Raw genomic sequence first — 26194 nt, 5'->3', positions numbered from 1 at the left:
AGTACATGGTACATGATGGGGTCCATGAGGCAGTAGATAGGAGAGACTGTAGGTGGCAGTATCAGCATAGGGCAAAAAAAAAAGGCTCAAAAATACAATACAGGGTCAATGAACACTATAAAGGGATTAGTTTTACATGAAATACCACGAGTGTGGCAGCCACCCTTATTCTCTGCATGTTTGTCATCATTAACACTTGTAGGAATAGTTTTATTGCTTGTAAAATAAAATTATATATCGCCTGTAGACTGCAATAGAAGTGTGCCCCTAGTGGTCAACTTGTTAATTACATGTCAAAAATGTTTGGCTTCAATATAGTGTGAATAACATTTCATCTCTCAAATCAGTGTAATTTCTATCATCAGAATCAGTAAAAAGAATGCTACAGATGCCATGTACTAAGCATGTACAGTTTCCCTGTAATAAACCAGTTCATGTACTCTCTTTCCGCAGTACAGTGCATTAAGGACTGTCAAGGATATTTTGCCAAGAAGCTTTACAAAGCCATGAAGGGTGCTGGGACAGAAGAGGATGTGCTGATCCGAATTCTCGTCACCAGGTCCGAGGTAAGAGGTATTAAGTGGACATTGTGCCGAGGATGCAGGGCATTTCCAAAGGGTGTGGTTCGTTGGGTCGACAGTAACTAGGTCGACAGTCAGTAGATCGGCCACTGTTGGTCGACGGTGACTAGGTCGACACAGTTATTAGGTCGACATGAAAAAGGGTCCACATGAGTTTTTAAAAAAAATTTGGGTGACGTTTTCTTCATAAAGTGACGGGGAACCCAAATTAGTGCACAGTGTTCGCTCGCCATGCTTCGGGCAAGGTGCCTCGCTCTGCTACCTCTGCGCTCGGCACGGGTTACTATTCCCAATCGTAGTCCACGGGTATCGTAAAGTATGAAAAAGTTAAAAAAAAATTAAGAAAAAAATGTTAAAAACTCATGTCGACCTTTTCATGTGTTGACCTTTACCATGTTGACCCAGTGACCATGTTGACATAATGACCATGTCGACCTAATGCATGTCGAACAACAGTTGTCGACCTAATGAGTGTCGACCTACGTGATGTCGACCTAAAGACCGGATACCATTTCCAAATCTGCTTTTCACTGACAAGATCACAATACATTTGTGCACATGCTCATTGGCCTGTACTATACATCTACACCGATTGCTGTGTTCATTTCAAATGCCCCTTTATATCGGGACTTGTCCAATAGGAATGAGCGTATCAGAAGCTATAGGGGGTCCTGACACATTCCTTACATGGGTGTACCTTTGATTTGTGGCTCTTTGTACCAGGAATGACACAGCCTACGGTGCAAATTAGGATATTGGCGTTTTGGGCATATCCTCCTAGTAGCACTCCCTGTTGCTAGGGCAGGAAGCAAGCAGCTCTGTTGCTAGGACGACCTAAGATGGGAACACTGAGGCCAAGGGCTGAAAGATGAAGGAATTTCCACTAACTATGGTATCAGGGGCGTGTCTAGAGAGGAGGAGGTCCGTGTGCAGGCTCCGGCTGGGCCCCCTCCTCTCTAGCCGGCAGTGATGTGTAGACTCTGGGCACTAGGGTCCATAGGGGACCCTCGCGCTGTCCCAGAGTCTACAGCGCATGTGCAGATCTCCGGGAAAATGGCACCGTGGCCATTTTCCCAGTGATTTCAGCAGCGCTGCTGTTGTGCCGCGGGACTCCGGAGGGTAAGTATTTTAATCAATGCGTGCAGCGTGTGCGGCATGGGCCCCCCTGGAGCCCGTGTGTACCGCACACAGTGCACCCATTATAAATACGCCATTGTATGGTATGTGACCATTGTTTCTAGGTTTAAACCATCGGTGGCACAGCAGGCCCATGCGCAGATGACAGAGCTGGTTTGCCCATGCTCAGTGTTTCTCCCTGTGGTGTATTACATCACCACACATTGTGAGAACATACATAAAAAAAACAACGAATGTAGTGGAGGCAACCATTGCAATCCCGGCATCAATCCTTTGCCATGCGATGCCAGCATCTAAGCATCGCATGGCAAAGGCATCACCAACATCGATGTTTGCAAAACAGCGGTTTCTGATGGCCATTCTTCCCAAGACATGGATCCAGTTCAGATGCGTTGGGTGTTTGTTTTTTTATTTTTTGTTTTTAAAGTTGGAGTTCTGTTTATGTTTGCCATGGAAAGATAATATATAGAGGTGTTGAGACTAAATGACGAGTTTTCATTCTATGGGGGAGATGTATAAAAGCTTGGAGATAAAGTGGATGCAGATAAAGTACCAACCAATCATCTCCCAACTCTTTTTTCAAACACAGCCTGTAACATAGCAGTTAGGAGTTGATTAGCAGGTACTTTATCTATGGGGGTCAATCCGAGTTGATCGCTCGCTAGCTGTTTTTAGCAGCCGTGCAAATGCTAAGCCGCCGCCCTCTGGGAGTGTATTTTAGCTTAGCAGAAGAGCGAACGAAAGGATCGCAGAGCGACTACAAAAAAAAATTGTGCAGTTTTAGAGTAGCTCCAGACCTACTCCTAGCTTGCGATCACTTCAGACTGTTTAGTTCCGGATTTGACGTCACAAACACGCCCTGCGTTCGTCGAGCCTCGCCTGCGTTTTTCCGGGCACGCCTGCGTTTTTCCGGGCACGCCTGCGTTTTTCCGGGCACGACTGCGTTTTTTCGATTGCTCCCTGAAAACGGTCAGTTGACACCCAGAAACGCCCCCTTCCTGTCAATCACTCTGCGACCAGCAGTGCGACTGAAAAGCTTTGCTAGACCATGTGTGAAACTACTTCGGCTGTTGTGAAAGTACGTCGCGCATGCGCATTGCGCCGCATATGCATGCGCAGAAGTGCCGGTTTTTGCATCATCGCTGCGCAGCGAACATTTTCAGCTAGCGATCAACTCGGAATAACCCCCACGTCCACTTGATCTCTCTCAGAGCTTTGATAAATCTTCCCCCTTTTTGTCTATCCATTGTATCTCTCTCCAAGCTTTGATAAATCTCCCCCTTTATCTCTCTCCCAAGCTTGCTGCTACAAATGCTTTAGTGCCTATTGCTGTGGTGGCGACTGTGACTCTGTGCTAATGCTAGTATCTGCCCTTCCCTGCCATACAAGTGTGTATCTGCATGTACAAGCACTGAGACGCCCACTTTGAGCACCTTCAAACGCCGTAATCCCACTTGGTGCGACTTCACCATCGGTTGCACCATTGAAACTTTCACTTCCGTCAGCATACGGCCTCCAATGTGAGAGATTAAGCATCTGAATGCCAACCAGTTCAGCCCATAAGACGGAATCTCTGTGAGTCTGAATGGTGACCTTCCTGTCCTACCCATGAACTCCAAATACATTTTACAATTGCAACTACGCCTCTCTGCATACACATTCTTCAAATGAACATTGAACATTCTTCAAATGAAGAGAAGCAATAGGACACGAGGACATGCACTGAGACAGGAGGGAGGAAAGTTCAGGGGAAATCTGAGGAAAAATTACTTCACAGAAAGGGTAGTGGACAATAAGAATTTACTTACCGATAATTCTATTTCTCGTAGTCCGTAGTGGATGCTGGGGACTCCGTCAGGACCATGGGGATTAGCGGCTCCGCAGGAGACAGGACACAAAAATAAAGCTTTAGGATCAGGTGGTGTGCACTGGCTCCTCCCCCTATGACCCTCCTCCAAGCCTCAGTTAGGATACTGTGCCCGGACGAGCGTACACAATAAGGAAGGATCTTGAATCCCGGGTAAGACTCATACCAGCCACACCAATCACACCGTACAACTTGTGATCTGAACCCAGTTAACAGTATGACAAAACGTAGGAGCCTCTGAACAGACGGCTCACAACAATAACAACCCGATTTTTTTGTAACAATAACTATGTACAAGTATTGCAGACAATCCGCACTTGGGATGGGCGCCCAGCATCCACTACGGACTACGAGAAATAGAATTATCGGTAAGTAAATTCTTATTTTCTCTAACGTCCTAAGTGGATGCTGGGGACTCCGTCAGGACCATGGGGATTATACCAAAGCTCCCAAACGGGCGGGAGAGTGCGGATGACTCTGCAGCACCGAATGAGAGACTCCATGTCCTCCTCAGCCAGGGTATCAAATTTGTAGAATTTAGCAAACGTGTTTGCCCCTGACCAAGTAAATGCTCAGCAAAGTTGTAAAGCCGAGACCCCTCAGGCAGTCGCCCAAGATGAGCCCACTTCCTTGTGGAATGGGCTTTTTCTGATTTTGTCTGTGGCAAGCCTGCCACAGAATGAGCAAGCTGAATTGTACTACAAATCCAGCGAGCAATCGTCTGTTTAGAAGCAGGAGCACCCATCTTGTTGGGTGCATACAGACTAAACAGCGAGTCAGATTTTCTGACTCCAGTCGTCCTGGAAACATATATTTTCAGGGCCCTGACAACGTCAAGTAACTTGGAGTCCTCCAAGTCCCTAGTAGCCGCAGGTACCACAATAGGTTGGTTCATGTGAAAAACAGAAAACACCTTAAGGAGAAATTGAGGACGAGTCCTCAATTCTGCCCTGTCAGAATGAAAAATTAAGTAAGGGCTTTAATATGATAAAGCCGGCCATTCTGACACACGCCTGGCTGAAGCCAGGGCTAATAGAATCTTCACCTTCCATGTGAAATATTTTAAGTCCACAGTGGTGAGTGGATCAAACCAATGTGACTTTAGGAAACTCAAAACAACATTGAGATCCCAAGGTGCCACTGGGGGCACAAAAGGAGGCTGTATATGCAGTACCCCTTTTACAAACGTCTGAACTTCAGGCACTGAAGCCAGTTCTTTCTGGAATAAATTTGACAGGGTCGAAATTTGAACCTTAATGGACCCTAATTTTAGGCCCATAGACAGTCCTGTTTTCAGGAAATGTAGGAAACGACCCAGTTGGAATTCCTCTGTAGGGACCTTCTTGGCCTCACACCACGCAACATATTTTCGCCAATTGCGGTGAAAATGTTTTGCAGTTACATCCTTCCTGGCTTCGACCAGGGTAGGGATGACTTCATCTGGAATGCCCTTTCAGGATCCGGCGTTCAACTGCCATGCCGTCAAACGCAGCCGCGGCAAGCCTTGGAGCAGACAAGGCCCCTGCTGGAGCAGGTCCCTTCTTAAAGGTAGAGGCCACGGTTCTTCCGTGAGAATCTCTTGAAATTCCGGGTACCAAGTCCTTCTTGACCCATCCGGAACCACGAGTATCGTTCTTACTCATCTCCTTGATTCTCTGTACTTTTGGTATGAGATGCATAGGAGGGAACACATACCATGACTGGTACACCCACAGTGTTACCAGAGCGTCCACCGCTATTGCCTGAGGGTCCCTTGACCTGGCGCAATATCTGTCTAGTTTTTTGTTCAGGCGGGACGCCATCATGTCCACCTTTGGTTTTTCCCAACGGTTTACAATCATGTGGAAGACTTCCCGCTGAAGTCCCCACTCTCCCGGGTGGAGGTTATGCTGAGGAAGTCTGCTTCCCAGTTTTCCACTCCCGGAATTAACACTGCTGAGAGTGTTATCACATGATTTTTCGCCCAGCGAAGAATCCTTGCAGTTTCTGCCATTTCCCTCCTGCTTCTTGTGCCGCCCTGTTTTCGTGGGCGACTGCCGTGATGTTGTCCCACTGGATCAATACCGGCTGACCTTGAAGCAGAGGTCTTGCTAAGCTTAGAGCCTTGTAAATTGGCCTTAGCTCCAGTATATTTATGTGGAGAGAAGTCTCCAGACTTGATCACACTCCCTGGAAATGTTTTCCTTGTGTGACTGCTCCCCAGCCACTCAGGCTGGCATCCGTGGTCACCAGGACCCAGTCCTGAATGCCGAATCTGCGGCCCTTTCATAGATGAGCACTCTGCAGCCACCGCAGAAGAAACACCCTTGTCCTTGGAGACAGGGTTATCCGCTGATGCATCTGAAGATGCGATCCGGACCATTTTCCCAGCAGATCCCACTGAAAGGTTCTTGCGTGAAATCTACCGAATGGGATCGCTTTGTAAGAAACCACCATTTTTCACAGGACCCTTTGTGCAATGATGCACTGATACTTTTCCTGGTTTTAGGAGGTTCCTGACTAGCTCGGATAACTCCCTGGCTTTCTTCTCCGGGAGAAAACATCCTTTTCTGGACTGTGTCCAGAATCATCCCTAGGAACATTAGACGTGTCGTCGGAAAAAGCTGCGATTTTGGAATATTTAGAATCCACTCGTGCTGTCGTAGAACTACTTGAGATAGTGCTACTCCGACCGCCAACTGTTCTCTGGACCTTGCCCTTATCAGGAAAGCGTCCATATTTCTTTTAGGAAGAATCATCATTTCGGCCATTACCTTGGTAAAGACCCGGGGTGCCGTGGACAATCCAAACGGCAGCGTCTGAACTGATAGTGACAGTTCTGTACCACGAACCTGAGATACCCTTGGTGAGAAAGGCAAAATTTGGACTTGTAGGTAAGCGTCCCTGATATCCAGTGACACCATATCGTCCTGGTTCGCTATCACTGCTCTGAGTGACTCCATCTTGATTTGAACCCTTGTATGTAATTGTTCAAATCTTTTAGATCTCACCGAGCCGTTTGGCTTCAGTACCACAATATATTGTGGAATAATACCCCTTCCCTTGTTGTAGGAGGGGTACTTTGATTATCACGTGCTGGGAATACAGCCTGTGAATTTTTTTCCAATACTGCCTCCCTGTCGGAGGGAGACGTTGGTAAAGCAGACTTCAGGAACTTGTGAGGGGAAGACGTCTCGAATTTCCAATGTACACCTGGGATACTACGTGTAGGATCCAGGAGTCTACTTGCGAGTGAGCCCACTGCGTGCTGAAACTCTTGAGATGACCCCCCACCGCACCTGAGTCCGCTTGTATGGCCCCAGCGTCATGCTGCGGACTTGGCAGAAGCTGTGGAGGACTTCTGTTCCTGGGAATGGGCTGCCTGCTGCAGTCTTCTTCCCTTTCCTCTAACCCTGGGCAGATATGACTGGCCTTTTGCCCGCCTGCCTTTATGGGTACGAAAGGACTGAGACTGAAAAGACTGTGTCCTTTTCTGCTGAGATGTGACTTGGGGTAACAAAAGTGGATTTTCCAGCTGTTGCCATGGCCACCAGGTCCGATGGACCGCCCCTTTATACGGCAATACTTCCATGTGCCGTCTGGAATCTGCATCACCTGACCACTGTCGTGTCTATAAACATCGTCTGGCAGATATGGACATCACATCTACTCTTGATGCCAGAATGCAAATATCCCTCTGCGCATCTCGCATATATAGAAATGCATCCTTAAAATGCTCTATAGTCAATAAAATATTGTTCCTGTCAAGGGTATCAATATTTTCAGTCAGGAAATCCAACCAAGCCCCCCCAGCGCTGCACATCCAGGCTGAGGCGATTGCTGGTCGTAGTATAACACCAGTATGTGTGTATATACTTCTTAGGATATTTTTCAGCTTCCTATCAGCTGGCTCCTTGAGGGCGGCCGTATCTGGCGACGGTAACGCCACTTGTTTTTATAAGCGTGTGAGCGCCTTATCCACCCTAAGGTGTGTTTCCCAACTCGCCCTCACTTCTGGCGGGAAAAGGTATACCTCCAATAATTTTCCATCGGAGGAAACCCACGTATCATCACACACTTTAATTTATCTGATTCAGGAAAAACTACAAGTAGATTATTCCCACCCTACATAATACCCTTATTTGTGGTACTTGTAGTATCAGAAATATGTAACACCTCCTTCATTGCCCTTAACATGTAACGTGTGGCCCTAAAGGAAAATACGTTTGTTTCTTCACCGTCGACACTGAAGTCAGTGTCCGTGTCTGTGTCTGTGTCGACCAATTGAGGTAAATGGGCGTTTTTACAAGCCCCTGACGGTGTCTGAGACGCCTGGACAGGTACTAATTTGTTTGCCGGCCGTCTCATGTCGTCAACCGACCTTGCATCGTGTTGACATTATCACGTAATTCCTAAATAAGCCATCCATTCCGGTGTCGACTCCCTAGAGAGTGACATCACCCATACAGGCAATTTGCTCCGCCTCCTCACCAACATCGTCCTCCTACATGTCGACACACACGTACCGACACACAGCACACACACAGGGAATGCTCTGATAGAGGACAGGACCCCACTAGCCCTTTGGGGAGACAGAGGGAGAGTTTGCCAGCACACACCAAAAACGCTATAATTATACAGGGACAACCCCTTATACAAGTGTTTTCCCTTATAGCATTTTCACATATGTAATCATATCGCCAAATAAGTGCCCCCCCTCTCTGTTTTAACCCTGTTTCTGTAGTGCAGTGCAGGGGAGAGCCTGGGAGCCTTCCTCTCAGCAGAGCTGAGCAGGAAAATGGCGCCGTGTGCTGAGGAGAATAGGCCCCGCCCCCTAAAACGGCGGGTTCTTCTCCCGGAGTTTGTGAGATCTGGCAGGGGTTAAATACATCCATATAGCCTCAAGGGCTATATGTGATGTATTTTAGCCATACAAAAGGTATAATACATTGCTGCCCAGAGCGCCCCCCCCAGCGCCCTGCACCCTCAGTGACCGCTGGTATGAAGTGTGCTGACAACAATGGCGCACAGCTGCAGTGCTGTGCGCTACCTTATGAAGACTGAAAGTCTTCTGCCGCCTGTTTCTGGACCTCTGGACCTCTTCAACTTCGGCATCTGCAAGGGGGGTCGGCGGCGCGGCTCCGGGACGAACCCCAGGGTGAGACCTGTGTTCCGACTCCCTCTGGAGCTAATGGTGTCCAGTAGCCTAAGAATCCAATCCATCCTGCACGCAGGTGAGTTGAAATTCTCTCCCCTAAGTCCCTCGATGCAGTGAGCCTGTTGCCAGCAGGACTCACTGAAAATAAAAAACCTAAAAAACTTTTTCTAAGCAGCTCTTTAGGAGAGCCACCTAGATTGCACCCTGCTCGGACGGGCACAAAAACCTAACTGAGGCTTGGAGGAGGGTCATAGGGGGAGGAGCCAGTGCACACCACCTGATCCTAAAGCTTTATTTTTGTGCCCTGTCTCCTGCGGAGCCGCTAATCCCCATGGTCCTGACGGAGTCCCCAGCATCCACTTAGGACGTTAGAGAAAAGTGGAATAGCCTCCCATCAGAGGTGGTAAAGGCTAAGACAGTAAAGCAATTTAAACATGTATGGGATAGACATAAGGATATCCTTACACAGAAATAATGATCAAATAAGGTTTGAGGTAAAAATATGGTAAAAAAAAAAAAGGTGCAGACTAGATGGGCCAAGTGGTTCTTATCTGCCATCATATTCTATGTTTCTATGTTTCACACTGTGGGACACATGCGCCATAGGAGTTTTTTAGGGATTTTCGCGCATGCGTAGTTGCAAAGAATCGCTTAGCTCCATGAACATGTCATTTCAGTGACTCTCATAGGAAATACCTATGTGAAACACTAGGGGGCGACAGATTATTTTCCACACATTTCCATCCTTGTCCTCAGTCACCTTCTAGCACAGAGTACAGTATATTACACATAATAAGTCATTGGGAAATTGTGTTAGGAGTTATTGACATTGGTGGTCATTCCGAGTTGTTCGCTCGGTAATTTTCTTCGCATCGCAGCGATTTTCCGCTAATTGCGCATGCGCAATATTCGCACTGTGACTGCGCCAAGTAAATTTGCTATGCAGTTAGGTATTTTACTCACGGCATTACGAGGTTTTTACTTCGTTCTGGTGATCGTAATGTGACTGACAGGAAGTGGGTGTTTCTGGGCGGAAACTGGCCGTTTTATGGGTGTGTGTGAAAAAACGCTGCCGTTTCTGGGAAAAACGCGGGAGTGTCTGAGGAAACGGGGGAGTGTCTGGGCGAACGCTGGGTGTGTTTGTGACGTCAAACCAGGAACGAAACTGACTGAACTGATCGCAGATGCCGAGTAAGTTTGGAGCTACTCAGAAACTGCTAAGAAGTGTCTATTCGCAATTCTGCTAATCTTTCGTTCGCAATTTTACTATGCTAAGATTCACTCCCAGTAGGCGGCGGCTTAGCGTGTGCAATGCTGCTAAAAGCAGCTTGCGAGTGAACAACTCGGAATGAGGGCCATTATTCTGTTAATAGGACATTTATCCCCCACTTACAATAACCACTGCTGGGGTGAGGGGTGCTGGTGACAGGGGCCCTGTGGTGGTCCACTCTGGTATTAAGCCCATTGCTCAGATTTCATTGCTGTGAGATAACGCCATATAATCTAAAAAAAAATTCTGAGCTCCGCTACAATATAAACATTTCTGCCATGCAGATAGAAAGGTCTTGATGAAAAACACAGAAGGAGGTCTGTAGGTTAAAACACTGTATAGTAACTGTTCCATGTGCAAACCTGTAAATAGGTGACGCCTCCCTTTAAATATATAGTGTGCCTCAATGGACAGTAGGTCTTGTAGTAGTAGTAGTTAACCCTTTCACCACTTAGGCTTTGCTCACCCCTGTGCTGAGCTTATTTTGACTTTGCAGCTGGTCACACTTAAACATCACCACTGACTTGTTTATGCAGCACCCCCAATATGTATTCCTTTGTGTTTTTGTTTTTTTACTTGAAATACAAGTAAATGTGTGGGTTTTGTTTATTTGATGGGTATTTTTTATTTTTTTGGGGGGGAGGGGGTTTGATAAGGACAGGAATGAGCAGTAGAGTGAAGAAAGTTAAGAAAGAGATCACTGATCCGTAGTGCAGCTCATGGGTGGCTGCCGGTCCCAGGTTATGGGACAACCATCATGAAACACCCAATGGCAGGGCTGGACCCCTTCAGGTCAAGGTCATCCCTGTTCATTCTGGGCATCCCACATCCCCATCCTTTCTACACCTTTGCATCTGGAGCCCCGCCAAGTGTGGGCATCCATTTTACTTGATGGTTAATTTAAGCATCATACAAGTGCCCCCTTGGGGCCGGATTAACTTTTGAGGGCAACTAAACTGTGAAGGCCCCCTGCCAATAAAATTGTCCATTTGATATGCTTGTCATTTTATTAAAATATATAATGTGTAAACAGAGGCGTCACTCACCTCTCAAACACCTAGTGCGGCTGACCGAAAAATGGGCGTGGCTTTGCGGGGCGGGACTTCACGTCCCTACCCCACGTTTTTGACAGATCGGGGGTTCGGGAGATGTGGCCTGGCCCCTGAGACTGGAATTACTTCAGTGCCGGCTTCAACGTGGTGACAGGAGCCGGATTGCTGCACGTGATATTACAGTGCAGCACCCGGCTCCTGTCACTGAGCAGGAGTCGGCTCTTTGGTGTCACCCCTCGGCGGGTGACACCCGGGTGCGGGCTGCACCCCCCGCACCCACCTTCTGACGCCACTGTGTGTAAATATATACACCCACCACTGCAAATGTATTAAACACACTCTAGTGCCCCCATTTCACACAGTAACCCCAGTTCACATATGCTACAGTGCTGCCACCGCTGGTGACAAAACTATGTGTGGGGGGCCCCCGCACGGGTTCCTCCACCAGCCACCCTGTTGTTCATCCAGCTATGTAACCCAGTACCACGGGTTCGCCTACGTTGCCTAGCTTGTGATCCAGCCCTGAGTGGGATGCAGTTAAAATGCCGGCTGTCGGGATCCCGGTGTTCAGGGGACCAATGCCAGAATCCGGTCAGCCGGTGAAATACAGACAGACCAAATCACGACTGCCACCCGATATACCCACTCAGAAGCGAGCCACCAGGCCCAAAGCAAGGCGAGCACATAGAGCCGGCGAGGGGACTCACTGCCGGGATTCCGGCAGAGTGGATGCCGTTGTCGGTATACTGACAGCCAGCTTCCCATCTGCCAGTAAATCATACCAAACCCCCCTGAGCACATGGAAGTCTTATTACTTGAAACTGACTCCATACGTTAGGACATCACATCACACCAGACCATCAGCAACCAGCCACCTCCTATCCTCTACCACCCCTCCCAATCCCTCTCACCAACTCTGACATCTTTCTCCTATATATCTGGTGAGGAAGTCATGGCCCTCATCTGTTCCTTTCCCCATACCACCTCCCTACTTGGTCCTATCCCTTCCTGCCTCCTTCTGCCTGTTCCGATCAATCCCACCTCCTCAATCTCTCCCTGTCATCAGACACTGTTCCCCTCTGCCTTCAAGCATGCACTCGTCTCTCTTATTCTTAAAAACCTACCCTTGATCCAAACACTCTCTCCAACTACCGACCCATCTCTCTCCTTCCTTTTGCCTCCAAACTCCTTGAGCGTATTGTCTACAACCGCCTTACTTCCTTCCTTTCCTCTCACTCACTGCTTTACCCATTCCAGTCTGGCTTCCGTCCTCTCCACTCCACTGAAACTTCCCTCACAAAAGTCTGCAATGACCTCCATGCTACTAAATCTAGGGGCCACTACTCTCTGCTTATTCTCCTTGACCTCTCTGTCGCTTTTGACACTGAGGACCACCCTCTCCTACTGCAAATCCTTCACTCCATTGGTCTGCGTGACACTGCCCTCTCTTGGCTGTCTTCCTACCTCTCTGTCCGTTCCTTCTCTGTCTCTTCTCATGACTCCACCTCCCCCCCCCCCCCCCCCACTTCCACTAACTGTAGGTGTCCCCCATGGTTCTGTTCTTGGTCCTCTCCTTTTCTCTCTCTATGGGGGGAATTCAAATGTCTGAAAAGTCGGTTGGGTGTCTGTTTTTTCCTGTCTATTAGATAGGAAAAAACAGACACCCAACTGACTTTTCAAACAATTGAATCTGCCCCTCTATGTCCTCTTTAGGTGAACTAATTAGTTCTTTTGACTTCCAATATCATCTCTATGCTGATGATACTCAAATCTACCTTTCCTCCCCTGACCTCTCCCCGGCTCTCCTCACTGTATCCAACTGTCTCTCTGCTTTCTCTACTTGGATGTCCCAGCGCTTTCTTAAATTTAACATGTCTAAGACTGAGCTGATCATCCTCCCTCCCTCCCGCATAACCTCACCTCCCACAATCTCATTATCTCTTGATGGCACAACTATCTCCTCTAGCCCCCAAGTACGCTGTCTTGGAGTTATCCTTGACTCCTCCTCTCCTTTAAACCACACATTCAGCACCTGCCATTTTCATTAAAAAAATATTTCCAGGATCAGACTTTTCGCACCCAGGATGCCACTAAGGCCCTTATCCACTCACTGGTTATCTCCAGACTAGACTACTGTAATCTCCTCCTGACTGGTATCCCTGACAAATGTCTCTCTCCTCTCCAATTTATCCTTAATGCTGCCTCCTGGGTCATCTTCCTCACCAAACGCACTACGTCCACCTCCCCTCTCCTCACTGGCTTCCTTTTCCTTTCAGAATCCAAATCAAACTTCTCACACTGTCCTATAAAGCCCTCACCCACTCCTCTCCCACTTACATCTCTGACCTTATCTCCTTTTACACTCCCACATGTCCTCTTCACTCTGCTAATGCACGCAGGCTCTCCTGTCTTCTGATTACTTCTGATTACTTCCTCCCACTCCTACCGCCAAGCTTTTTCACGTGTTGCTCCCTTTCTCTGGAATTCTCTACCTCTCCCCCTATTTCAATGTCCTCTGCTGATATAGTTATGTGTAGTTACCCTGTACGGGTGGTATTCATGTGACCGGCGGTCGGGAGACCGACGGTCACGACCTCCACCGACATCCTGCCCCCTCACTATCCTGATGGTTGGCATGCCGACCAACGGGGACTATTCCCACTCATCGGTGTCCACGACACCCATAGAGTGGGAATAGAACCCGTGGCGACCGCAGCGAGCCCGCAAGGGGCTTGCTGCACTCGCCCTTCCCCGCCAGGATCCCGGCGTCGGTATGCTGACAGCCGGTCAGACATACTACACCCCCCTGTATTTGTCCTAAATTGTCTTCAACTGTCGCTGTTTTCCTGTTTTGAATATTTGTGTATGTACTCTGTAATTGGCCGCTACGGAACCCTTGTGGCGCAATATAAATAAAGGATAAAAATAATAATAATAATTACAGGGGGGTTTTAGGCTTATATATCTGTACCTTTACTTGTAGGAAGCAGGGTTGAAAATGTTATAAACCTGATTTTTTATCAGGTACAGTAACTCTAACTACATTTTTCTAGAGATGAGCGGGTTCGGTTTCTCTGAATCCGAACCCGCCAGAACTTCATGTTTTTTTCACGGGTCCGAGCGACTCGGATCTTCCCGCCTTGCTCGGTTAACCCGAGCGCGCCCGAACGTCATCATGACGCTGTCGGATTCTCGCGAGGCTCGGATTCTATCGCGAGACTCGGATTCTATATAAGGAGCCGCGCGTCGCCGCCATTTTCACACGTGCATTGAGATTGATAGGGAGAGGACGTGGCTGGCGTCCTCTCCGTTTAGAATAGATTAGAGAGACACTTGATTTACTAATTTTGGGGAGCATTAGGAGTACTCAGTACAGTGCAGAGTTTTGCTGATAGTGACCAGTGACCACCAGTTTTATTTATAATCCGTTCTCTGCCTGAAAAAAGCGATACACAGCACACAGTGACTCAGTCAATGACACATACCATATCTGTGTGCACTGCTCAGGCTCAGGCCAGTGTGCTGCATCATCTATTATCTATATATAATATTATATATATCTGTCTGACTGCTCAGCTCACACAGCTTATAATTGTGGGGGAGACTGGGGAGCACTACTGCAGTGCCAGTTATAGGTTATAGCAGGAGCCAGGAGTACATAATATATTATATAGTGAGTGACCACCAGACACACAGTGCAGTTTATTTAATATATCCGTTCTCTGCCTGAAAAAAGCGATACACACAGTGACTCAGTCAGTCACATACCATATCTGTGTGCACTGCTCAGGCTCAGGCCAGTGTGCTGCATCATCTATATATTATATATCTGTCTGACTGCTCAGCTCACACAGCTTATAATTGTGGGGGAGACTGGGGAGCACTACTGCAGTGCCAGTTATAGGTTATAGCAGGAGCCAGGAGTACATAATATTATATTAAAATTAAACAGTGCACACTTTTGCTGCAGGAGTGCCACTGCCAGTGTGACTAGTGACCAGTGACCTGACCACCAGTATATATAATATTAGTAGTATACTATCTCTTTATCAACCAGTCTATATATTAGCAGCAGACACAGTACAGTGCGGTAGTTCACGGCTGTGGCTACCTCTGTGTCGGCACTCGGCAGCCCGTCCATAATTGTATATACCACCTAACCGTGGTTTTTTTTTCTTTCTTTATACATACATACTAGTTACGAGTATACTATCTCTTTATCAACCAGTCTATATTAGCAGCAGACACAGTACAGTGCGGTAGTTCACGGCTGTGGCTACCTCTGTGTCGGCACTCGGCAGCCCGTCCATAATTGTATATACCACCTAACCGTGGTTTTTTTTTCTTTCTTTATACATACATACTAGTTACGAGTATACTATCTCTTTATCAACCAGTCTATATATTAGCAGCAGACACAGTACAGTGCGGTAGTTCACGGCTGTGGCTACCTCTGTGTCGGCACTCGGCAGCCCGTCCATAATTGTATATACCACCTAACCGTGGTTTTTTTTTCTTTCTTTATACATACATACTAGTTACGAGTATACTATCTCTTTATCAACCAGTCTATATATTAGCAGCAGACACAGTACAGTGCGGTAGTTCACGGCTGTGGCTACCTCTGTGTCGGCACTCGGCAGCCCGTCCATAATTGTATATACCACCTAACCGTGGTTTTTTTTTCTTTCTTTATACATACATACTAGTTACGAGTATACTATCTCTTTATCAACCAGTCTATATATTAGCAGCAGACACAGTACAGTGCGGTAGTTCACGGCTGTGGCTACCTCTGTGTCGGCACTCGGCAGCCCGTCCATAATTGTATACTAGTATCCAATCCATCCATCTCCATTGTTTACCTGAGGTGCCTTTTAGTTGTGCCTATTAAAATATGGAGAACAAAAATGTTGAGGTTCCAAAATTAGGGAAAGATCAAGATCCACTTCCACCTCGTGCTGAAGCTGCTGCCACTAGTCATGGCCGAGACGATGAAATGCCAGCAACGTCGTCTGCCAAGGCCGATGCCCAATGTCATAGTACAGAGCATGTCAAATCCAAAACACCAAATATCAGTAAAAAGCCTCTTTTTTTCTTTGCGTCATGTGCTGTTTTGGGAGGGTTTTTTGGAAGGGACATCCTGCGTGACACTGCAGTGCCACTCCTAGATGGGCCCGGTGTTTGTGTCGGCCACTAGGGTCGCTAATCTTACTCACACAGCTACCTCATTGCGCCTCTTTTTTTCTTTGCGTCATGTGCTGTTTGGGGAGGGTTTTTTGGAAGGGCCATCCTGCGTGACACTGCAGTGCCACTCCTAGATGGGCCCGGTGTTTGTGTCGGCCACTAGGGTCGCTAATCTTACTCACACAGCTACCTCATTGCGCCTCTTTTTTTCTTTGCGTCATGTGCTGTTTGGGGAGGGTTTTTTGGAAGGGACATCCTGCGTGACACTGCAGTGCCACTCCTAGATGGGCCCGGTGTTTGTGTCGGCCACTAGGGTCGCTTATCTTACTCACACAGCGACCTCGGTGCAAATTTTAGGACTAAAAATAATATTGTGAGGTGTGAGGTATTCAGAATAGACTGAAAATGAGTGTAAATTATGGTTTTTGAGGTTAATAATACTTTGGGATCAAAATGACCCCCAAATTCTATGATTTAAGCTGTTTTTTAGTGTTTTTTGAAAAAAACACCCGAATCCAAAACACACCCGAATCCGACAAAAAAAATTCGGTGAGGTTTTGCCAAAACGCGTTCGAACCCAAAACACGGCCGCGGAACCGAACCCAAAACCAAAACACAAAACCCGAAAAATTTCAGGCGCTCATCTCTACATTTTTCTTCCAAGCTGTTAAGCTAAACAGAACGGAGGGGTTAGTGACCTGTAGTACAAAGGGAACAGCAAGAGGCTGCCGAATATGTCATTGGAAGCAGTGAGTTAGCCTCACTTTAAATGTTACATTTGACTAATTGATAAATAGACGTCATATAAGAGGTAGGAGACCTCAGCATGCACACCCAGGCTATTAGTACTATTTATCAACGTGGTCACAAAATATTGGTGGTCTATTTTCTTTTAAAGTGGTCATTATAGATGGTCACCCTTAAAGGGCTGTACACATTTAATCTTCATGATACTATTTTCTGATTGACTTGCTTGGGTCCTGCCTGCAACTTTTGCTAAGTTTTTATTTATTTTTTTCTGTGCTTTTCAGTCATGCCATTACACCTCAGGTGGAGTTTATTTTTGTTGCAGTAGTGTAGGTCATGGCTGTCCTGTGCTTTCTGCACTGGAAGAAGTTGTATCGAGATAACAAAAATAAGCAACATACACTATTTTCTAAGATATAAAGACATAGATGAAAAGCACAGAAAAATTCAATTTATAGTAATATATAGTAAAAAAATTTTTTAAAAAAAGCAGTAAGACACATACATTTACTACTAGGTTGTGTCAGAATACATTTAGCAATGAAGGCTAATTAAGAGGTGTCCCTTTTTATGGTCTGATTTGTGTAGTCCTACTATAGTTATGGGGTGGAGTTTTGGGGATGGGCTACTGGTTTATAATAGGGATTTCTGGTTGTGATCCTTCTTGCTTCTCTGGAAGTTCCCATACTGCACCTGCTTAGTATAATTGTTGGCTATATACTTTTGCAGGCAGGAACGGTAACAATGGCTGTCTTGCTGCATACCGAAGCTGGGCGAGCGCAAATGAGCCCCTTGCGGGGCTATCTATTCTCCTTCTAGGGGCATCGTGGACCCCCAAGAGGGAGAAAATAAGATTTTACTCACCGGTAAATCTATTTCTCGTAGTCCGTAGTGGATGCTGGGAACTCCGAAAGGACCATGCTGGGAACTCCGAAAGGACCATGGGGAATAGCGGCTCCGCAGGAGACTGGGCACAACTAAAAGAAAGCTTTTAGACTACCTGGTGTGCACTGGCTCCTCCCACTATGACCCTCCTCCAAGCCTCAGTTAGGATACTGTGCCCGGAAGAGCTGACACAATAAGGAAGGATTTTGAATCCCGGGTAAGACTCATACCAGCCACACCAATCACACCGTATAACTCGTGATACCATATCCAGTTAACAGTATGAAACATAACTGAGCCTCTCAACAGAAGGCTCATAACAATAACCCTTTAGTTAACAATAACTATATACAAGTATTGCAGACAATCCGCACTTGGGATGGGCGCCCAGCATCCACTACGGACTACGAGAAATAGATTTACCGGTGAGTAAAATCGTATTTTCTCTAACGTCCTAGTGGATGCTGGGAACTCCGAAAGGACCATGGGGATTATACCAAAGCTCCCAAACGGGCGGGAGAGTGCGGATGACTCTGCAGCACCGAATGAGAGAACTCAAGGTCCTCCTCAGCCAGGGTATCAAATTTGTAGAATTTAGCAAACGTGTTTGCCCCTGACCAAGTTGCAGCTCGGCAAAGTTGTAAAGCCGAGACCCCTCGGGCAGCCGCCCAAGATGAGCCCACTTTCCTCGTGGAATGGGCTTTTACTGATTAAGGATGCGGCAAACCAGCCGCAGAATGCTCCAGCTGAATTGTGCTACAAATTCAGCGAGCAATAGTCTGCTTAGAAGCAGGAGCACCTATTTTGTTGGGTGCCTACAGGATAAAAAGCGAGTCAGTTTTCCTGACTCCAGCCGTCCTGGAAATATAATTTTTTAAGGCCCTGACTACGTCCAGTAACTTGGAATCTTCCAAGTCCCTAGTAGCCGCAGGCACTACAATAGGTTGGTTCAAGTGAAAAGCTGATACCACCTTAGGGAGAAACTGGGGACGAGTCCTCAATTCTGCCCTATCCATATGGAAAATCAGATAAGGGCTTTTACATGACAAAGCCGCCCATTCTGACACACGCCTGGCCGAAGCCAAGGCCAATAACATGACCACTTTCCATGTGATATATTTCAAATCCACAGTTTTAAGTGGCTCAAACCAATGTGATTTTAGGAAACTCAACACCACGTTGAGATCCCAAGGTGCCATAGGAGGCACAAAAGGGGGCTGAATATGTAGCACTCCCTTTACAAATGTCTGAACTCCAGGCAGTGAAGCCAGTTCTTTCTGGAAGAAAATCGACAGAGCCGAAATCTGGACCTTAATGGAACCCAAGTTTAGGCCCATAGTCACTCCTGACTGTAGGAAGTGCAGAAAACGACCCAGCTGAAATTCCTCTGTTGGGGCCTTCCTGGCCTCACACCACGCAACATATTTTCGCCAAATACGGTGATAATGGTTTGCGGTTACTTCTTTCCTGGCTTTTATCAGCGTAGGAATGACTTCCTCCGGAATGCCCTTTTCCTTTAGGATCCGGAATTCAACCGCCATGCCGTCAAACGCAGCCGCGGTAAGTCTTGGAACAGACAGGGCCCCTGCTGTAGCAGATCCTGTCTGAGCGGTAGAGGCCATGGGTCCTCTGATATCATTTCTTGAAGTTCTGGGTACCAAGCTCTTCTTGGCCCATCCGGAACCACGAGTATCGTTCTTACTCCTCGTTTTCTTATTATTCTCAGTACCTTTGGTATGAGAGGCAGAGGAGGGAATACATAACCGACTGGTACACCCACGGTGTCACTAGAGCGTCCACAGCTATTGCCTGAGGGTCCCTTGACCTGGCGCAATATCTAGTTTTTTTGTTTAGGCGGGACGCCATTATGTCCACCTGTGGCCTTTCCCAACGGTTTACCAACAGTTGGCAGACTTCTGGATGAAGTCCCCACTCTCCCGGGTGTAGGTCGTGTCTGCTGAGGAAGTCTGCTTCCCAGTTGTCCACTCCCGGAATGAACACTGCTGACAGTGCTAAGACGTGATTTTCCGCCCATCGGAGAATCCTTGTGGCTTCTGCCATCGCCATCCTGCTTCTTGTGCTGCCCTGTCGGTTTACATGGGCGACTGCCGTGATGTTGTCTGATTGGATCAGTACCGGCTGGTTTTGAAGCAGAGGCCTTGCCAGACTTAGGGCATTGTAAATGGCCCTCGGTTCCAGAATATTTATGTGTAGGGACGACTCCTGACTTGACCAAAGTCCTTGGAAATTTCTTCCCTGTGTGACTGCCCCCCAGCCTCGAAGGCTGGCATCCGTGGTTACCAGGACCCAGTCCTGTATGCCGAATCTGCGGCCCTCTTGAAGATGAGCACTCTGCAGCCACCACAGTAGAGATACCCTGGTCCTTGGAGACAGGGTTATCAGCCGATGCATCTGAAGATGCGATCCCGACCACTTGTCCAAGAGGTCCCACTGAAAGGTTCTTGCATGGAACCTGCCGAATGGAATTTTGCTTTGTAAGAAGCTACCATTTTTCCCAGGACTCGTGTGTAGTGATGCACCGATACCTGTTTTGGTTTCAGGAGGTCTCTGACTAGAGATGACAGCTCCTTGGCTTTCTCCTGCGGGAGAAACACTTTTTTCTGTTCTGTGTCCAGAACCATCCCCAGGAACAGTAGGCGTGTGGTAGGAACCAGCTGTGACTTTGGAATGTATAGAATCCATCCGTGCTGTTGTAGCACTTCCCGAGATAGTGCTACTTCGACCAACAACTGCTCCTTGGACCTCGCCTTTATAAGGAGATCGTCCAAGTACGGGATAATTAAAACTCCCTTTTTCGAAGGAGTATCATCATTTCTGCCATTACCTTGGTGAAGACCCTCGGTGCCGTGGACAGTCCAAACGGCAGTGTTTGGAATTGGTAATGGCAATCCTGTACCACAAATCTGAGGTACTCCTGGTGAGGATGGTAAATGGGGACATGTAGGTAAGCCTCCTTGATGTCCAGGGATACCATGTAATCCCCCTCCTCCAGGCTTGCAATAACCGCCCTGAGCGATTCCATCTTGAACTTGAATTTTTTTATGTATATGTTCAAGGATTTCAAATTTAAAATGGGTCTCACCGAACCGTCCGGTTTCGGTACCACAAACATTGTGGAATAGTAACCCCTTCCTTGTTGAAGTAGGGGCACCTTGACTATCACCTGCTGGGAATACAGCTTGTGAATTGCCTCTAGCACAGCCTCCCTGCCTGAGGGAGTTATCGGCAAGGCAGATTTGAGGAAACGGCGGGGGGGAGACGCCTCGAATTCCAGCTTGTACCCCTGAGATACTACTTGAAGGATCCAGGGATCCACCTGTGAGCGAGCCCACTGATCGCTGAAATTTTTGAGGCGGCCCCCCACCGTACCTGGCTATGCCTGTGGAGCCCCCGCGTCATGCGGTGGATTCAGAGGAAGCGGGGGAAGAATTTTGATTCTGGGAACTGGCTGACTGGTGCAGCTTTTTCCCTCTTCCCTCGTCTCTGTGCAGAAAGGAAGCGCCTTTTACCCGCTTGCTTTTCTGAAGCCGAAAGGACTGTACCTGATAATACAGTGCTTTCTTAGGCTGTGAGGAAACCTGAGGTAAAAAAATTTTCTTCCCAGCTGTTGCTGTGGATACGAGGTCCCAGAGACCATCCCCAAACAATTCCTCACCCTTATAAGGCTCTATGTGCCTTTTAAAGTCAGCATCACCTGTCCAGTGTCGGGTCTCTAATACCCTCCTGACAGAATGGACATTGCATTAATTCTGGATGCCAGCTGGCAAAATATCCCTATGTGCATCCCTCATATATAAGACGACGTCTTATGTTCGCAAAATAGTATCCCTGTTTGACAGGGTTACAGACCACGCTGCAGCAGCACTATCTGCAGGTCTCAGTCTAGTACCTGAGTGTGTAAATACAGAGTTCAGGATAGCCTCCTGCTTTTTATCAGCAGGTACCTTCAAAGTGGCCGTATCCTAAGACGGCAGTGCCACCTTTTTTGACAAACGTGTGAGCGCCTTATCCACCCTAGGGGATATCTCCCAGCGTAATTTATCCTCTGGCGGGAAAGGGTACGCCATCAGTAACTTTTTAGAAATTACCAGTTTCTTATCGGGGGAACCCACGCTTTTTCACACTTCATTCACTCATTTGATGGGGGAACAAAACCCTGCCTGCTTTTTCTCCCCAAACATAAAACCCTTTTTTAGTGGTACTTGGGTTAATGTCAGAAATGTGTAACACATTTTTTATTGCCGGGATCATGTAACGGATGTTCCTAGTGGATTGTGTATATGTCTCAACCTCGTCGACACTGGAGTCAGACTCCGTGTCGACATCTGTGTCTGCCATCTGAGGGAGCGGGCGTTTTTGAGCCCCTGATGGCCTTTGAGACGCCTGGGCAGGCGCGGGCTGAGAAGCCGGCTGTCCCATAGCTGTTACGTCATCCAGCCTTTTATGTAAGGAGTTGACACTGTCGGTTTATACCTTCCACCTATCCATCCACTCTGGTGTCGGCCCCACAGGGGGCGACATCACATTTATCGGCATCTGCTCTGCCATCATATAAGCCTCCTCATCAAACGTGTCGACACAGCCGTACCGGCACACCGCACACACACAGGGAATGCTCTGACTGAGGACAGGACCCCACACAGCCCTTTGGGGAGACAGAGAGAGAGTATGCCAGCACACACCAGAGCGCTATATAATTTAGGGATTAACACTATATTGAGTGAATTTTTCCCAATAGCTGCTTGTATATACAATATTGCGCCTAAATTTAGTGCCCCCCCTCTCTTTTTAACCCTTTGAGCCTGCAAACTACAGGGGAGAGCCTGGTGAGCTGTCTTCCAGCTGCACTGTGAAGAGAAAATGGCGCCAGTGTGCTGAGGGAGATAGCTCCGCCCCTTTTTCGCGGACTTTTCTCCCGCTTTTTTATGGATTCTGGCAGAGGTATTTATCACATATATAGCCTCTGGGGCTATATATTGTGATATATTTGCCAGCCAAGGTGTTTTTATTGCTGCTCAGGGCGCCCCCCCCCCCCCCCCAGAGCCCTGCACCCTCAGTGACCGGAGTGTGAAGTGTGTATGAGGAGCAATGGCGCACAGCTGCAGTGCTGTGCGCTACCTTGGTGAAGACTGATGTCTTCTGCCGCCGATTTTCCGGACCTCTTCTTGCTTCTGGCTCTGTAAGGGGGACGGCGGCGCGGCTCCGGGAACGAACACCAAGGCCAGTTCCATGCGGTCGATCCCTCTGGAGCTAATGGTGTCCAGTAGCCTAAGAAGCCCAAGCTGGCTGCAAGCAGGTAGGTTCGCTTCTTCTCCCCTTAGTCCCTCGTTGCAGTGAGCCTGTTGCCAGCAGGTCTCACTGTAAAATAAAAAACCTAAAATAAACTTTCTTTCTAGGAGCTCAGGAGAGCCCCTAGTGTGCATCCAGCTCGGCCGGGCACAGAAATCTAACTGAGGCTTGGAGGAGGGTCATAGTGGGAGGAGCCAGTGCACACCAGGTAGTCTAAAAGCTTTCTTTTAGTTGTGCCCAGTCTCCTGCGGAGCCGCTATTCCCCATGGTCCTTTCGGAGTTCCCAGCATGGTCCTTTCGGAGTTCCCAGCATCCACTAGGACGTTAGAGAAAAGGTGTTGGTATGCCGGGCGTCGGGATTCCGGCGCCGGTATACTGTGCGCCGGGATCCCAACAGCCGGCAAACTGAAGACCACCCAGCAGTTGGCCCCCATCTTCACCTTGTATTTGATTACTAGTTACTTACAAGCCCGTCATACTGACGGAACAACATAACAGTAATAACAGCGCCTGCGACTGGGTGCACCCGAACCGAGCAACACCTGAATTGCTCTGTTGGGCACCATTTAGTGGCCGCCAGTGCACAAAATACTTGAATTCCCCCCATAGGGGTGAGGAGCAGTGTTAACCTATTATGATATAGGATGTGGACAAGAAGTGATACGTTTAGAGTTCTTCGCCACCATACCTCTTAACTTCTTCCAACAAATAAATAAAGCTAACCCTTTTCCCCACCAATATTTGTCCACGTCTTTTTTCTTTTGTAGATATTTATTTCTCCTCTATTTACCATTCACCTGATGTAGAAAAGTAGCCGATAGGAAGTGTAAGTGCTCTGTAGGAGGAACCACGTTATAGTAAGGTAGCAACATTTGGGGTAATTCAGACTGGATCGCGGCAGCGATCGCAGTCTGTAGCCCGTTGTGGAGTGCGCACCCACGGGAGCCCAGTGAGATTCTAACAGGTTGTCAATCAGGCAGAGGTGGTTGCGGGCAGGAGGGGACCGTTGGCGGGATAAAAATTTGGCATTGCGCAGCTACTGTATAATACAGCCTGCGCAGTAGGATAATTATCTATGAATGCATGGAGCAGTGCCCCCTAGTGACCGATCAGTGGTACATTTACAGCAGCTGTTGCATGATTTGCAGCGCGGGAACACATTGCATCCATGAAGGTTACATACCTAGTGGCACTTTGGACTTCTCGATCAAACCTAGGTGGAGTGGCCCCTGTTAATCCAAGGGCCGCATCCCAAGTATCCTAAATTATATGCTGTTGTACACTACATCATAGTCCAAGCTACTGTGTATAGATTAACCCAATGAAAAAGTTCTTATTTTGTTTTGTTTTTGTGCAGATTGATCTTGAGACTATCAAGCAGAAATACCAGGAACTGTACAAAAAGAGCCTGGCGGACGCAATCAAATCAGACACGTCCGGCGATTTCTGCAAACTGCTCCTCGCTCTGCTGCATTAAAGAAAAAGAATTTGTTGTCGAATTTATTCCTCGTTTCTGTGTAACCCAAAGTAAACTCCAAACTTTTTATGCAATGTTAAAACAAAAAGCCATAAACACCTCTAAAAAAGGCAAAGGGACTGAGTTATGTTTTGAAACAAATGCCTTGAGTAATTTTGTTGCTACAATAAATTCTAAATAGTCTTTGTATTCTTCAGTGTTTAGTCATTTTACTTTCACGGTTCCTGGGTTGTCTTTTCTTTGACGAAAGATGGGGAAAAAAGAAAAGAAAAGATGTATACAAGATTTTAAAGTTTCTTTATTTCTTGCATCTAAAACGCAATATTACTTTTGCAATGTTTCCTCTGATCTATTAACTTAGTTTCCCACATGGCTTCTTCATAAATATATTCTGTTGACATTTCAGTAATGGTTTCTTAACTCATTTACGGATGTCATAATGCTCTAATTCAGTGGTTTCCAAGCTCGGTCCTCAAGACACCTAGCATGGATATTCTTAAAACCTGGACTGTTAGGGTGCCTTGAGGACTAAGGGCGGGATGTACTAAAGGAAAAATGCGGTAAAACCCCAGTTTTCAGGGTTTTTACTGCATTTTCAAATGTACTAATACCCCACCGCCGTTTTTTCGCCACCCAGGGTATCGCCATCACCCTATAGAAGCCTAGGGGCTTCTTAACGCCGGCCGCCGCAACCCACTACCGCAGACGCCGACCCCCTCCCCCCCGTCATACCTTCCTCCAGGCAGCCCTGGTTCCAGAAGGTAATCTCCTCCTCCCCCTAGCAACGCAGCCGGTGGTCCTTCCGGCTGCAGGGGGGAGGAGGAGGCGCCGGTGACAGCCTGCTGCTGCTTCCCGGCGTGCACGCAGTGTGAAGACTGCTGGGAGGTGACGGCGACCCCCCGCAGACCACCTCACAGGTATCGCGGGGGGCCTACGTCACCGCATTGTGATGTTGATCGCATATGTTAGTACATTCGCTGTGATGGGCGGCGAGGGTCTGCGATGTATGTTAAAACATCCCGCCCTAAGTATGGGAAACCCTGTTCTAATTGGTCACATGCTTGTCCAACTCTGAGAACCTTCTAGTACTCTTATTAGTTTATTACCAGTTATTTATATAGCGCACACATATACTGCAGCACTTTGATTTTCGCTTTAAAAAAAGGTCACAGTTTGGCCTGTAACCCGCACCTCCGGCCAACTCGGACTTCATTACATCTGGCCCAATATTTGTTCATTTGCAACAGTCAGAGCCGGCCCTAACTAATATGATGCCCTAGGCAAGATTTTGGCTGGTGCCCCCTAGCACCACCGCTGGATCTGCCTCTGACCTTGTACCCCCTATATTTTAAATAGGAACAGTTCGCACATTTGGCGCACAGCTCAAAAAGGGGTGTGTTTTTGCTGGCAAGGGGCATGGCCACACAATAACCCCAATTCCAATTAGTACTGCAACTTTATTCACATATGATCATGAGATAGTGTCCATAATTCATATTACATCCCACAGTAGTATCACTTTACCTTATAAACGTTACTCCTCA

General features: G+C 47.5%; 1 protein-coding gene and 1 long non-coding RNA gene across 3 annotated transcripts in view; one reads left to right on the top strand and one right to left on the bottom strand.

Moving 5' to 3' along the window:
- The window catches only part of ANXA13 (annexin A13), a 245292-nt gene extending 220459 nt beyond the window's left edge, over nucleotides 1–24833 (top strand). For both annotated transcript variants that reach the window (XM_063924397.1, XM_063924398.1), the window contains 2 exons: nucleotides 454–566; nucleotides 24531–24833. In XM_063924397.1, the coding sequence (XP_063780467.1) occupies nucleotides 454–566; nucleotides 24531–24650 (233 nt within the window). In that variant the 3' untranslated portion in view covers nucleotides 24651–24833. The remainder of the gene's footprint in view (nucleotides 1–453; nucleotides 567–24530) is intronic.
- Nucleotides 1–26194, bottom strand: part of LOC134928535 (uncharacterized) — a 411940-nt gene that overhangs the window by 217602 nt on the left and 168144 nt on the right. The window lies entirely within an intron of this gene.

This window comes from Pseudophryne corroboree, chromosome 5 (genome assembly GCF_028390025.1).
Source record: "Pseudophryne corroboree isolate aPseCor3 chromosome 5, aPseCor3.hap2, whole genome shotgun sequence".
Taxonomy (NCBI): Eukaryota; Metazoa; Chordata; class Amphibia; order Anura; family Myobatrachidae; genus Pseudophryne; species Pseudophryne corroboree.
This window is presented reverse-complemented; position numbering and strand designations above follow the sequence as displayed.